This window comes from Rhopalosiphum padi, chromosome 2, assembly GCF_020882245.1.
Source record: "Rhopalosiphum padi isolate XX-2018 chromosome 2, ASM2088224v1, whole genome shotgun sequence".
Lineage (NCBI taxonomy): Eukaryota > Metazoa > Arthropoda > Insecta > Hemiptera > Aphididae > Rhopalosiphum > Rhopalosiphum padi.
In genome coordinates this window covers 20,088,148-20,104,430 of record NC_083598.1, presented here as the reverse complement: position 1 = coordinate 20,104,430, position 16,283 = coordinate 20,088,148, and the positions used below count along the sequence as shown (strand labels likewise).

Sequence of the window (16,283 nt, the reverse complement as noted above, 5' to 3'; positions counted from 1 at the left end):
ATGCGCAGCTTACCTACTGCATGCCACTGAATTATTATTATTATATATATATATATATATAAAGAGAGAGAGAAAGAGAGAGAGAGAGAGAGAGAGAGAGCCGCAACAATGGACATTATAACTACCTTGTTGGCTAGTTAAAAAATCTAATTAACTTAACAATTAAACTAGTTTAATTGACTGTCACTGTTGCAGTACCTAACTTAGCTTTATTCAGCTGGTTTACTGATAATTTTTCTATAGTTGAGCATTAAGTTTTAGAATAGCTTAAACGATAAAAAAAAATTCTAATTAATGGTGGAACATAACTTATTTTGAAATAAATAGTTAATTTTAGGAATAAAGTGGGCAAAAATTCCATATTAAATGTTCTTAAATCAGTTATTGCATCATGCTTCTCATATTATATTTAATATATTTGTGTCCTGTTGTCTCACTTGAAGTGTTGTTGGAACTCTTGGTGTTCGGTCTCCGTTGGCTGCTGGTCCTGCGGCAGTAAAGTTTATTATTTCTTGACTCCCATTGGCTGATTATCTGGTGTTGCCGTTCGGCTTCTACGCCCAGTGACAACAGGTGACCGTCGATATCCATCAGCTTTCGCCTGTAACATAATTTGTCGTGGCCGTTACCAACGTATATTATTAGCTGTGTAGCTATTTGCGGAGTAACTTAAAGTTCAGTACGATTGCAAAGGACTTAAGTGGACATTTATGTACGAGAAGATGCTGCTAAGAAATGTTCACCTCAATAATCTTTCCTGTAAGCTAATTTTTGATCGATGTACACATGAGTGTTGATTTAATATTAAAAAATAAATAGTACCTTAAGAGTTATTGATTAAAACATTTTGTGTACAAATAATATTTATATAAATATTGGTCCAAATTGTTTAGCAATTTTAGAAAATTTTGAATATTTAACTTAATTTTTGGAGGTTTTAGCTAACAAAATAATTGATAACGGTTAATTTTAAGATCTGAAAATGTAATATTCGCTTTATTTTTAAGTTATATTATTAATATTTATTATACATAATATAGTTCCAACTATTTATGACATTTTATTTTTAATCAAACATTTTAAATTGAAATTTATGATCTCGTCGTATGTGAAATTAATTTATTTGATGATTCACTCATGTATTATTTCCGACGGTGAAAATGTCAATACGTGTATTAGTATTGTGCTTCGAACTTAGTCGATTTGCCACCTTGTATGAATTATAAAATAAATATGCATCGATAAGATTTACGTCTAAATAAATGAAAAAAATGTTACGGCCATGGATGAATCTAAAGTCATGTATTTACTTAACTGATGTATATACAGATATTGTACCTGAGCTTCATTTGTTCACGGAACGTGCCCACAATCTGGTCTCTTATCTGGTTTACAGGCGTGTCGCTATTCTGGCCGCTCGAAGACTTTGCCCGGCCCTCATCCAGTTTGGTCCTCAGTCGAGAGATCTCGTTGCGCAGGTCTGATATAACTGACCTGTACTGATTCACTTGAAACGACACATTTAAAACGTTCCGTTCGACTTTGTGTGAGATTCCACTGGCTCTGTAAAAAATTACAAATGAGCTTTGCTAACTTATATTTACAGCCGTGTACTTGATAGTGAATTTCAGAGGTTAAAACAAAAATTACTTTAAAATTTAAAACTGTACCTATAACAAACTATCTTAAAAACATATAAAAATGCTTTAAATATTGTTATTGAGATCTTAAGTACTAAAAACACAGAGAAATCCTCTTAAAAGTCAAATATGCAAAAAAATACGAAATAAAAATATTATTATAAAATAATCAGTATGGCTTAAAACATATTTTTCACTTACAAAGAAATAGGTTTAATAACACCATAATGAAGATTTATTGCATCAAACTCGCAGACATATAAATAATCTAATCTTATGGTTCATAACAGAATCATAATATTTACAAGGGTAATTGGCATCTTGAATTCTTAATTTTGAATACAGAAGATACCACACTATACGACGAATAGTATATGCATCGTACATTCGTACAGTATTGAGTATACCTATAAGGAATGTTTGTTTTAAACGAGAGTTAAAAGTTAAAAGTTAAAACTATTGTTCATAATTAAATTTTTCTCTCCGCTTCATACAACAATAATGATGATATTGAGATTAGCTTATGAGTTTACGTATGTTTTTAGGTGACTTATAAAAGTATGCTTAAGAACGTTTAATATTTTCAATTAGTGGTTGCAAAATAGTATCTAAATAGTATATACCATATATCTAACTGAAGTCTGAAACAATAATATATAATTAGTAAAAAAAGTATTGTAATATTACTAATATTAATCACCTAGCGGCGTAGATCAAGGTGTTCCTGGTCTCGTCCTTGTGTGACGTTGCTGAACTGACGTGTGCGATCATGACAGTCCGACAATTTCCGCTCAGGGACTCACGAAGCAACCGTGTGAGTTTGCTGTCACGGTAGTTGACAAATCGTGGGTTCGTGCCTCCACTTAGGGCGTTTATGCAGTTTCCCAAAGCCAGCAGGGATCTGTTGATGTGCGCCCCTTCTTTTAGACGTTTTCCTCGGTTCTAAAATCCGTTAAATATTAATATCATTTATACGTATTATTTTTACAGATACTAAAAACCGTAATTTGAAACGCGGTGTACTGGTATGACGTTACTTCTATAAAAAAAGTTCTTGTAATTTCGGAGGGAAAGCGAATGTGTGAACTGTACGTCATATTAAATTTGGCGGATATTAACACATTATAAGGTACACGTACCTTAGTGTGGCTAGCTCTCTCGGAGCCTGCCAGGTCGATCATGAACAACCTGCCCTGACGTACGGCTGTTGCTGTCCTGGACGCCTTGCACACTGTCACGCTGAGTAGCGCATGACTCCTGGAAGACGTTTTATTCACACCCGTCGGCTCCACCGTCCTCTGCCGGTTACCCTGATGTAGCAGCCCCATCACCTCGTCGATAGACACTACTACAACTTCCGACAGTCCGGTCACTTGGATGTTCCGATTTCTGGACGTGTCTTCGCGGAGCTCCAGAAAACCCGACGACGGGTTTAAGAGATCCCGGATGTTTTCGTTGTATATTTCTAAATATGACATTTTTACCTACACATCCACAGGACCAATATTAGTATACATCATACAATTTGAATTATTAATAACATTTGTGGAGAACCTTGTCGAAGTGACGAGTAAGATTTTTTTCAAACGATACATATACAAATCGGGTCAAACGTTATAGAAAAACGTATAGAACGCATCGTTAAATGCCTGCATAGTTTTTAAAAAAATCGACGGGCGCCCGGAAAAATTAAAATTAAAGATGTACATGCATCATTTTGAAAATTAAAAATCTATTGCAATAGGTATTCACTAGTCGAGTCCCGGAGTACTCGCACGCACTTATCGGTGTTAAAAAAGGCTTGGAAGTTGGAACGTGTGTTTTGATATAATATTATTATTTATTATAAGTGGAATATGTGGTTAATCATTCACTTCACCTTATTAAAACGTTATTTATTATAACAATATTTAAATATACAATTGTTATTGGGTTTATAATATTTTATGCACTCGAATGATTTTTTTTTACGAACATTTTATTAATTATAGTGATATTATACTGAGTACTATTCGGATATTATATAAATACGGTTCGATTTAGAATCGATGAATACCTGTAAATAACTCAAGTATACTCAAACACATATCCATCAGTTATTATAGATTGAGCAGCGGGTATATTATTTACAATACCTACTCCAATATTAAAATACATTAAATCATTAAAATTTAGTATGGGTAAATATAGTATTAATTATTAGGGTATAGTTAAAACTTAAAAATTATAAACGTTATAATGAGGATATTATAACATTGTTTAGCAAATTAATTAATATACGTTTTTTATAAATTAATTTACTAGAAGTTTTAGAAAACTGAAATCATTCTATATTAATTAAATGTTCATAACTATACTCAGTGGGTAAAATAATATAAATAATATGTATTTAAGATTTAAATTTTATTAATAATACATTAAATATCGAGTTCAGTAAATTTTTTTTTGAAGGCTAAAATATTCCAAAAACGTTTTACGCATGGAATACATGTTCACATCAAGAATACATAAATAGATTAATAGAAATATCTGCTCGGACTATAAATTATGTTATGAAATGTTCAGAGGTCAGACTTTTAAGTAATATCGTAAATATATATGATGCGCTTAAAGCTTAAAGCAGATTTAGAAAGCTCGACGTACCAATGTGCCATGATTTGTTTGGCAATCAAATTTATTACGTAGTCGACTTGGTAATTCGAACCACGATTTATCGAAATATTCAAAATCTTGAATAAAAAAATTCTTCTTCTAACGCCTTTGATTTTAATTTCTCAAAATTTTTATTAACTTGAAATTTCTGCTCCAGATTTACTCTAACTTGTCGATAGTCGACTATATATTATAGTAAATTACGCGACGGTGTAACATTCAATTCATAACGTAATAATAACGTAGGTATATTATATAAAAATGTATAATCATATACGTTCATGATATAGTGCATACCTCATACGTTAAAAAAAATACATGGCAGTCAAACTATATATTATGTTATATCATTATTGATTATAAATTAGTATTTATAACCAATGATAATATAAATTATACGTTCACGCTAAGTCGTTAAACAATATAATATACATAACATTATACAGAGCCATGCAAAGGAAGAGGGAGACAATTAAAGCAACTGCCCTAAGGTGGCAAAAGTAGCAATATTTGAAGGACGGAAAATAGCCCCTAAAGCTCTCCCCCCCCCCGATGTTCGCCTATAATTAAGGGTGCCAAGTATAACTGACCTAGGCACCACTGATGGTTAGCACGGCACTGATATTATAATAAGTAGGTATGTATATATCCTATATATAGGATGATTTACTATATTTATTGAATACATTTTATTCACTCCTTTTTTTCAATAATGTAACTAACCAAAATCTGATTTTTGGAACAAATATTTTTTTGTTTTTAAGTAGTAAAAAAGTAGTTTCTGATTTAATACATTTTGTGTATTGAGGGTGATCCATGATATAAATTGTTTTGTAAGGGGGATATACAGTGATTAGAAAAGTTTAGTAATTAATATTTATAATTCGTAAAAATGGCTTTAACATTACTAAATTTAATATTATATTTAATTTATATTTTTGTAAAATAATTTTTAAGGGCTATTATTATTTTTAGTATAAGTATTTTAATAACTGAGTAATAACTCACTTCGTACGAATTTTAAATTAGTTTAAATGATAAATCCGAAATACAGCACGCATTATGGTGACATTATTAAAAGTTTTATTCGCACTTACCGTGTACCGGTAAGCGTTTTTGCTTACAATGTCGAACAAATCGCTTATTGCTCGGACCATGATGCCCGTCTCTCCGCCATGTCCAACCATCGTGTGTGTCTTTCCGCTGCCCGTCGCCCCGTACGCGAATACTGTGGCGTTAAAGCCGACGAGTATGTCTTTCACCAAGCTTTTCGTCGTCTTTTCGTACACTTCATCCTAAACGAATATTTGAAAAATTTATCACTCATATCATTCATCGTCGGTTTAGTGCATCACCAACCGATCTCTACTATATATCCTTATGTTAATCGCATAATTTACTATGTATAAAACAAATTGGTTTCGAATACGTACCATTGGTATAAATGTATAATCCGTAAAAACGTATTAGATAATTATAGACAAACAACTATAAATTGTTGGCGTTATGGTGACATAAATATAATGTCATGTGAAAATACGGTTTTAATAATCTATTAAACTCTGTTAAAATATTAAATGTTTTTTACTTGAGTGGAATCTTCGTCAAAAACTACATCAAACGCATAACGTTTTTGTCCGATCCTTTTTTGTCGAAGTACGTCATCTCTTTCTTTTTCAGTTTCCTCGACAACGATAGTCTAATAAAATAATATAATCAATCAGTTTTCATAGGCATGTGAAATCAAACATTATATTCATTATTTTTGTATGTTTCAAATAATATTTAAGTCAGTCATTCTATAAGTTTTATAGACCCGTATCAATATGGGTACTTCATTATACAGATAAAAATCTCAATATAAAGGTTTGGGTATCAATACCAATGTAACCTATGTCTTCACTATTAATAAATACTATAATAATGAGTATAGGTAGATATGTGATTTTGATTTGAGGAGGGGCAATGGGGACAAGTGGGACAAAGGTATTATTTTTCCCTCCAGTTATATCAACAATATTAAATCTTTATATTTTCTAAAATAAATAGAGAACACATTTAAATATATTTTATGAGATAAAATTATTTTTTTACTCAATAATTTTTGAATAAAATACGTGATACAAGTATATGCTAACGTATTGACATATTTTATAGTATTATTTGAGCTACAAAAATTATACAATAATATTATTTAATAAATTATGATTACAGGGTCATCGCCATATTATTTTTTTTCAAGCAAGTTATATAGGTAGCATTTTTTTTAATGACCTGTCACGTAGATACCTAATATTATTCCAGAATATGTTTACCTACAATTTTTTACTTGTGTAAAATAGACTATTTGGTTTTGGTTTCGATTTTGGTGAATAAAGTATTTCCCTTCTTTTTTTTTACCCATTTATATATGTTTATTGAACAAGTAGTCTTGAAAAATACATTTTTAGTCAAATTCATAGCAGTAGAGATAGCAGAGTTTATTTAATCTTCGTTTGGCCACATAATCAAGAACCATATAGTAAATAATACAATATTTGACAAAATTGTGTAATTTTTAAAATATTGGCAATAGATGTGTTAGACGTCTAAGTGAGTTGAGGTAAAACCATAGGTCATAATATGATCAGTGATCACTATTATAATAACTGATTTTAGCGGGTCATGTTTGATAATTGTTTTATTCAAGTAGATAAATTCCATAATCCAAATGGTGCGGTTATAAAACGTTCGAATTAGTGTCATATACTCATATATATATCCTTTAATATCCAGTACATTTATCGTATATGATATTATTCATATTGTATAATTATGTGTTTGGGGTATGTTGTACCTTTATTTGTGGTATTTAAAAAAAATTCAACTTTCATTATATCTTCTTTAGTCCATAATAAATTAAAAAGTAGTGTAGAAAGTAATATTTAGTATTGACATAAAAAGTGTTTAAATGATGATGCCGAGTAAAATAATTGATTAATTTGAATTCTTAAATAAATAAAATCAAATTGTATATAAGTATATAACAGTAGTTTTATTTAACAGTTAAAATAATATTGTTACACAAGAAATACACACAAAAAGAAATGAAGACAATATGATTGACTAATTATTTTTTTCTTTACAAAATAATTTTCGTCTTTACGAATGTAAGTAAGAATCCATGTTATCAAAAATACTATGCCTATCAAGTTCAAATTTCCTGTGTTAAGTTTTAGTTAAAAAGAATGCTGTGCTCAAAGAAAAGTTAAAAGAGTGAGTAAAAAAAAACTTATTTCTAGTTAAAAAAGGTGTTCGTGCTCAAACCAGTGACTTTTGATATAATACAGCCATACAGGACAACAGGAGTTACATATTTTACAACAGGTGACTAACATTATGTGTTATACATGGGTTGTCAAGAAATGTATCAATTAACAAATTATTTTTTATCGAAACTATTGCAATAGCACCCCCAATGCTCGAGGTTAAGGACATACGTGTCATTAGAAAATTGTTTTTTTCGACCAGCCCTGAACCCACAAACAAAAATCTAGTAACTGTATACATATTATTATACTTATATAAAGCTGACAACTATATATTCTAATAGATGTATTTTTATAAATGAAACAGATAAAAGTTCAAAAAAATAATTCATATATTTTTGATTTATTTATCATGTTCATCTATATGTGTACGTTTGTGTATTATATTTAACAAACTAAAAATTCATATATTTGATTGGATACTGATAATTCAATATATTAATTACAAATAAAACAATAGGTAGGTACAATATAAAAATATGAAAAAGTGAAATGATTACATAACAATTATGGACTAGTATAATTATTAATTATTATGCACCTATCGTTAATGTTTTATTCAGAGTGTTTATATTAAATTACAATGTATATAATGTATAAATTACCAATTAGCTTATATGTATACCTCATATACAGTATACACTATATACATCATTAATATTTTTTTGGTTTATTTGCTGGAATATTTGTAATTAGTACCTGTCGTATATTGCCATATCGAGCGAACATTTTTACTCCAAACGCATAATCAGTTTATATTGTACACATATATATCAACAATTAAATAATGACCGAAGGGATTTATACTTAGACATACCAATAAAGGTAAAATATTATATTTTTTCATGACGGTTACTCTATATTATATAGACATTAGACAAGTATTTTTGCGAAATGGTACAATAGACACGCTATAATCAGTGATTCAGTTGATATTGCGAGCAAAAACCACACATACTGCAAACGACGATAGCAACAGTATAAAATGCAATAATATATCTGTCAATATCGCTGATCTGTATAATACGCAGTGTAAAGGTCATACCGACATCGGACTATCTACTACGTTTGTTCAGCTAAACATTGGCACCGGTGTCCGTTTTCTAATTGGATATGAATATTGTGTGTAGAATGGTAATTTGTGGGCGTCACTGTCACTGAGCGGTGCAAATGCGGATGGGTATAAAACGGATCTTCTAGCCAGTGGTAAGTATCAGTCATTCGTCTGTCTTCAGTCGCATTCGTTCAACGCAGAAAATCAAATAACTCACAAACAAAATCACCATGCAATTCCAAGTAAGTCGAATCATATAATAATCATATTATAAGTTCTCCGTTAAATCGTTCAGTTGTCAAACATTTAATATTTTTTATTTTTTATGTGTCTGAAAACACAATACAAAGGTATAATATACTATGAATATAAGTTACTCAGTATAACTCTAATAAAACTCGAGCTGTTATAAATTATTTGTTAATTTCAAATGCTCGGACGCTTATTACTACATCAAAACGCACTACCTAACTAAAACAAATGTAATTTATTCGTGTTTCAGGTGACTTTCGCAGTGCTCGCCGCGGTCATGTGCTTCGCCGCTGCCGCCCCCGCAACCGAAGAAGTCAAATCGTCGCCTTCAGCGTCTGCTCAATCTGGTGCTGTTTCAGACACCGATCGTAGCAAACGGTTCGTGGCCGTCGCTGCACCTTACGTGGCCGCTGCACCGGTCGCCGCCGCACCTTACGTAGCCGCTGCACCAGTCGCCGCCGCACCTTACGTGGCCGCTCCATACGCTGCCGCCCCTTACGTTGCTGCCCCATATGCCGCCGCCCCTTACGCACTTTCTTCCCCGTACGCTTCCCCTTACGTATCGTCATACACCACTTACCCATACGTAGCCAAGACCCTGGCTTCCCCGTACACTTACTACCCATGAACGGCCTTTCACTCGTCACTACCCACATCTATAATCGGAAAGAAATACGACACGTCACAAAAAATAAAATTAAAAATTGTTTAACTCTGATTGAAATAATGTATTCAAAAATATGAAAATATTATGTCTTGTTGAATATATAATATGTAAATAAAAATTTAATTTTTCTCAATGACTCATTGTATAATATTATTGTTTCCTAAATATATATCGTAAACATCGACTTGGGATAATAATATGCCTAACCGTTACACAAAACCATGATTATTCAAAACAAAGAAATGTGTATAATTTCAAGAATAATAAACATCAATGTTCTTGTGATTTTTATAAAAGTATCCACATACTGTTATTATTATAATATATTAGTGTTTATGTGATTTTTTTAAGAGTACCTATACCTATTTATACATTATTATGGTTTAATTGGCTATGGCTGTGAATTTAATGCAATAATTAACTGTTACATATATATATATATATAAATATGTGCTTGCATTATTTACACTTGTGTATTTAAAATTTAAAATAATGATTATTTTAAAACATATAAAAACCAAAACAGGAAAATAAAATAATTTTTTTTTTAATAAAACTTTATACTACAGTAGAAATATAGGTACATTTTAATGAAAACTTATTAATACCCATTTACACCGGGTGGAAACTGATAGCTATACACTCAATAAATATTTTGACCTTTATTTTTACATACTGCAAAAAAGCACCGGAGAAGCGGTGAATGCAAAATTGTTAGTGAAGGATCGATTTCTTTGCAGATTACCGATTTCTTTACACTCTGACAAGATTACAAGACTTATTCCGGAATAAGCTTTTCCGACTTATATTCCAACATCGCTTTTGTTGAAACGATTTTCATTTTCCTCTCACCAATTAAGCCGCCGTAGACGGGTTATAAACAACAGGATCGAGTTACAATAGCAGCTAGTATAATAAAAAAGTCAAAATTATGAATTATGATACTTAAGAAAATATATGTATTTAAAAATAAATAGTTCCTGGAAATTCCTATAACACTTCAGCTGTACCTACTATATATATTTGTAATATAAATAATCCGGGATAAAAGAAAAAAAATACAATATCGAAATTATTTATATTTTGGTCAATGGTATAACCAATGACAGAGTTTGTTATGAATAATAGACAATTAATGTAAGGTAAGTACTATAATATTTTAGTTATTATATTTAGTAGGTAGGTTTATTATAGAATTATACATGGTTTTAGTAAGATTATTATATTTTCTGAATTTCTTACTTCTTGGTATAGTTTGAAATATTTATACACCTATGTATTATACTATATTTTATATCTACGTATATATCATTATCCATTATATTGTATTAATCTATGTATAGAGTATTTTCATGATTTTTTACTCAGTCTAAAAGTAACACGTCACATTATACGGATGCGTTTACTGTACGATGTATAATATTGATATTATAATATAACTTAATTGTTTATTTGAAATAGTATGATTTCACTCAATAGTGTTTCAAATAGTTTTACTTAATTGTTGTAATAAAATGAACATTTTTTACTCAAATGTAAATTTTTAAAAAATCATTAGAAAAGATTTAAAAATGAGCATTCTTAACTGTTATAGTTACACGATTACCAATACTATATCTTTTGTTTGATAGGTAAGTTTTAATATAATATGATTTATTGAGTTAAATATGTTGAACATTATTATAATCATTACAATTATATTCATCGACTTTTATATTACAGCAGAATAGTTTGTAAGACGCTATAATATCAAAAATGTAATATTTTGTACATAGCAATTGTGATTGTAAGAAATATGAACTACCTCTAAGCTTTTACCAAACCTGTGTTTGCATAACAAGACAATAGACAAAAACAAATAAATAATTTGTGATGCAGGTGGTTGAAACAGTTTTATATGTGTTTGTATATTATTCTAATTGATGTAAACTATTCTTTTTTGTAAAATAAAAAATAAAAACAACTTTAAAGTTGTTTGATTAATTTAATAAATTCAATATTTTATTGTTGATAATTTTTGTTTTGTTTTTATTTTTATTTGGTATCATATTATGTGTTTATATTTTTTATAATAATAATAAACAGCAATATATATTAAAAAAAGACCAGTTAAATTTATAAAAATAAATCTGAGAACTTATAATATACTGATAGTGACAATACAATCGAAATAAATTAAGAAACGTGCGCATGTATTTTAATGTATAGTGAATAATAAGTAAAGTTTTTGATATCCTTATGGTTTAAAAAATGTTGCCATTATATAACTATATTATATAAATTAAATCAAAATAGTTTATGAATTTTCAGATTGATTGATTTTTAAGCCTTAGAAAATTCAAAACTTCATCCCTGTATTATACATGCCAACATATTTCAAGAATAACAATTACTAAATATTTAATGAATCAATAGTGAGTTAAACATGATTTCGTGATGGCTCGTGATTGATCCATTCAATTTCAGTGAACCACTCTATCAATACATTTTTATGGTACCTAATATTTTCGAGGAAATCCGCGTAACTTTATTATTAGTAGATATAATATATAATAAACGCAACAATTGTGTTTTGCGTTTGCAGCCGGAATTATTGAAATTTTTTTTTTATGTCAGTCGAGACCAAACACAACAACAACATTATTTGTTATTATGCTATATTCAGTGGCGTGATGATGGAAATTTTAGAGGGCCTATGGCCGAAGTTGTTTTAATGATGCGGTCGGTCCCATAACAGCAGACATCATACTGCTACGATCGGCGTATGAAATAATCATCACGAATTCTCTAGTTTAATTCTGATGTAAACCGCAGCAGTTTTAGAGGAAGTAAAAATATGGTAGTGACGAGTGCTCGTAAACGAAGAATCAAAACGATTTTTGGTCCAATCGATAAAAACAGTTCACCACGCCACTGTTAAGCTCGACCATATAAAACACTAACTATATGTTGTTATAATACGTGTCAAACACATATTTCCGCAGATACCCGCACATGTCGCCCGACCAACCACGACGCCAAGTGCGCCGCCGATGTTTGCTCTGCTCGACGAGGTTTTCGCGAAAACAAACAACAGCACACACGCACGAATGATAATATGGCGATATTATAATGTCGTGGCCGCGGGCGACCGGGTTCGCGTATTCCGCAGTAGCTAACCTAACATCGTCGCGTAGTCGCACCCGCGGTGAACCATAAATCGCGGCACGGAAAAATTCTCGAAAACCACCGCCGCCGTCGCAACCCGAATCGTCCGTCCGTCACTAAATACGATGCGTTTTCTGTGCGCGTGCGTCGTGGCCCTGAGCGGTCTGCTGGCCGTCCGGTGCGCCGTCTTCATGCCCCAACCGATGAAAGCGATGGCGAACATACTGCGCGGGGTGTTGGCCAACGACCGGGAATGGCGAGTGATTCTCACCCAGGTGATGAAGCCGGAATCCATGGACCCCGGCGGCATGATGCTGGCCGAGCTGGGCCTGACCCCGGCGGCGGACACCGGGATCACTCCGTATCAGGTGGTCCAGCGGCTGGTCACCAGCAGGTCCGTGACCGGCACACAGCTCAAGTACGGCATTCGGGTGCTGGGATTGGCGTTAGAGGTACAGTTCACGAAATCGCTGTCGGCGCACGCGTTGTTGACGTTGAAGTACACCGACCATTCGGACACCACGCCGGTGTCAATCCGGCATTGTATATCCAACATCCAAATGTCGTTGGTCGTTTTCGCTGACAAGGTGGCTTTCTTCGGGCATCCGATAGATTTTTTCTGGGAGTTGAACACACTTATCAACAAGTTTCTCGATGAGCAACGTATCGTATTGAGTAACGATGATATAATATCAAACACAACGCGTGGCGTCGTACAAATGTTCTTGAGTGACGTTGTGACGCGCACTAAAAATCAGGCAGCTTCTACGGAGTTTGATATAGAAATGACAAATAAAAACATACTGGAGGTATTAAGTTCTAACGGCGATAACCTTACAATAGAAATAATAGAAGCAATGGACGGTCATGAAAAGTACGCCACAATTAACAAGATAGATTATTATGAGCAAGTAAACGTCAGCACGTTTGGATTACAATTTGGCGAAAAATCATTTAAAGTTATTAGGTACGAGGAACCCGAGGAAAACAAATAATATAAATCATATTTTAATTAACAATACACAAAGAATAAGCCATGTCTCATAAGTTAAATTTTCAAAATTATTGTTATAATATTCAATCGGGGGTTTTTAGGTGTATACCTAGATATTAAATTAATTATTTAAAATAGGTATTCATGTGGTACTTATTTATATTTTAATATTTAATTTAAGTGTTAGTATTATGTTATAGTATAATAATTATAATTAATAACGTGTTGTATTGTAAGTATAATGTGGAATTAGAAAAAACTAAATATATTAATAAGAATATGATGTTTATTATTCTCTACTATCGTCTTATAAATTTCTTATTAAACATTATAATACCTACATGAATTGTGAATCAATAAATACATCCCAATTTCAGGTTTTGGGTGAAAACGGATCAATCAAAAATTGAAAAATCTATAGATTTTAATACGATCAATGACGAGTATTTTTAAACTATTACTTTTTTTGATAGATATATAGGTAAGTTGTAAGAAAGTATTAAATATTCCTATTATCTAATAAGCAGATTAAATGATTATAAATAGTCATAGATATAAATTCATCAAATAAATATTAAATTATTGAATCTGCCAATATTTCAAAATAAAATAGGTACCTAAATATGCAGCTCAGAAATTATTTATAATTCACACACACACACACACACACACACACACACACACACACACACACACACACACACACACACATAACAGCCATAATATAAATATATACCTACGTTTGAGGGCGTTGAACTATTTGATGGCTGTCCGATAAATAATCCATTCAATAAAATATAATATTTTACTAGCCACGGATATTTTATTTTGTATACAAACGCCAATCATAATTATTATATAATCCGGAAATTTACAATATATAGGGACAAGTACATAGCATCACTCCCTTCTGCACCACGGTGTTTGTCAATTTCAAATTTCGTTGAGATTTAATTTATTTAAAAATATATTATTTTAATGTATGTAATATTCGTGCAAAGCTGTCTGAAGGTAGGTACTGAACTCTGAAGTTATAATAACACATTAAATACAGTTGCCATAAAATTGTTTGTAGAAAAAAATGTGACACTTATTGCTATTATCTATAATATAATATTATCAATTTAAAGTTGTAAATTAAATACTTTAAAAAATACATTTAAAATCTCGAAAAGTAGTTTAAAATGTATTATAAATCCCAAGAAATGCACTAAAAACCCGTACAAATGTATTAAAATCCCCAAACGTCAATAAATTATAAAATTCATTATAAAATAATATAATAAAGAATCATATAATTTAAAAAATATAAAAATCTACCAAATGTAAAATATTTTAAATTAAAGATGTTAGGAAGTTAAAAAAAAGTATTATTGATTAAGTGTGACGTATTTAGAACAACAGGACATGTAAAATGTTAACGAAAATAAACAATAATATATGAAATGCGTGAAGTCTCAACTGACGGATATTATTATAAATATTGAAAAAGTAATAAAAATTAAATATCACCTAAAAAGTCCAAAAAAACTTATACTCAATAAAGGCTTTAACATTAATTTCATTAGCATCTAATTCAAATTTTGTGTTAAGGAAGCTATACTTTATTGTATGTTTAACAGCAAGGTAAAAATAATGAATATTTCTATGAATTCACTTCTCTCTAATTATCATCTATACTATTATAATATGATGACGGTTATTATGCGATTTACTGCCCATAATTTACATATTTTTATTATAATCACGAACAAAATAATATTTTTGTTGACCTTGGTATAAATAAATTCGTCATTAGTTTGTCACCGGGTCCTATGAGAACGAAATCGAAATCGTCTATTGACTATTACCAAAACACACGATTCCATCGATTAAAATATTATTGTCAATTTTTATACGCACGCGAATGGGATCGCACGTAGGTTTTCTGAAGGGCGTGCGCTTATATAGAATAAGTCACTGACCAACGATGGTAGACAAAGTAGTAGTCATAGTAATAAAATTACAATAGTTATGTGTAATGCGTGCATTGTATTAATTGTTTGGTATTACGTGATAAATCTATATCTATCGCGCTAGTTGAAAACTAATACAAGTTGTACACCATTTGGGCCATCGCGCGTCGAATGACAACGATGTATTTATTGTAATTAGTATAAATTCTGTTGTGTTTCAGTATTCCATGTTTCCATTGCTCGTCATCGCAGTCCGCAAAGGTTTTAAATTCACTAATTCATATACTTGACATTGACACAACGTGTATAAATGGTATATTTAATACATAAAACATACATAATATATATGTTTAGAAATGATATATAATGTATATTCCTATCAAGGCTGTTGATAAAATAAACAACTTATGAACTTTATATTAAACTTTCAAACATTTCTACCAATCGAATAATTTCTAGAAAAAAAAATTTAAAAAAAAAAAATCGAAAATTTCTCATGCCTTAAAAATAGTCGAAATATTTTTTAAATTGTATATTAAATTAAAAATGATTATATAAACATTTGGTGTACATTTTTGTATCTACAGTTATTCGTTTTTGGGTTACATCAAAAA

The 16,283-nt window shown here is 30.8% G+C and overlaps 2 protein-coding genes across 3 annotated transcripts in view; one reads left to right on the top strand and one right to left on the bottom strand.

Moving 5' to 3' along the window:
* The window catches only part of LOC132922519 (kinesin-like protein KIF19), a 47,839-nt gene that overhangs the window by 7,380 nt on the left and 24,176 nt on the right, over positions 1-16,283 (bottom strand). The window contains exons 3-8 of the mRNA XM_060986085.1: positions 5,881-5,991; positions 5,390-5,587; positions 2,780-3,124; positions 2,341-2,582; positions 1,339-1,563; positions 438-601 (exon numbers count right to left, since the gene is read on the bottom strand). Of these exons, the coding sequence (XP_060842068.1) occupies positions 438-601; positions 1,339-1,563; positions 2,341-2,582; positions 2,780-3,124; positions 5,390-5,587; positions 5,881-5,991 (1,285 nt within the window). The remainder of the gene's footprint in view (positions 1-437; positions 602-1,338; positions 1,564-2,340; positions 2,583-2,779; positions 3,125-5,389; positions 5,588-5,880; positions 5,992-16,283) is intronic.
* Positions 8,740-9,709, top strand: LOC132922600 (cuticle protein 16.5-like). Of its 2 annotated transcripts, XM_060986190.1 has the most exons (3): positions 8,740-8,896; positions 9,157-9,304; positions 9,371-9,709. In XM_060986190.1, the coding sequence occupies exons 1-3, from the start codon at positions 8,885-8,887 to the stop codon at positions 9,532-9,534; spliced, it is 324 nt and encodes a 107-aa protein (XP_060842173.1). In that variant the 5' UTR covers positions 8,740-8,884; the 3' UTR covers positions 9,535-9,709. The 2 variants fall into 2 exon arrangements, with proteins under 2 accessions (XP_060842173.1, XP_060842171.1); XM_060986188.1 differs by having other exon boundaries at positions 9,157-9,709.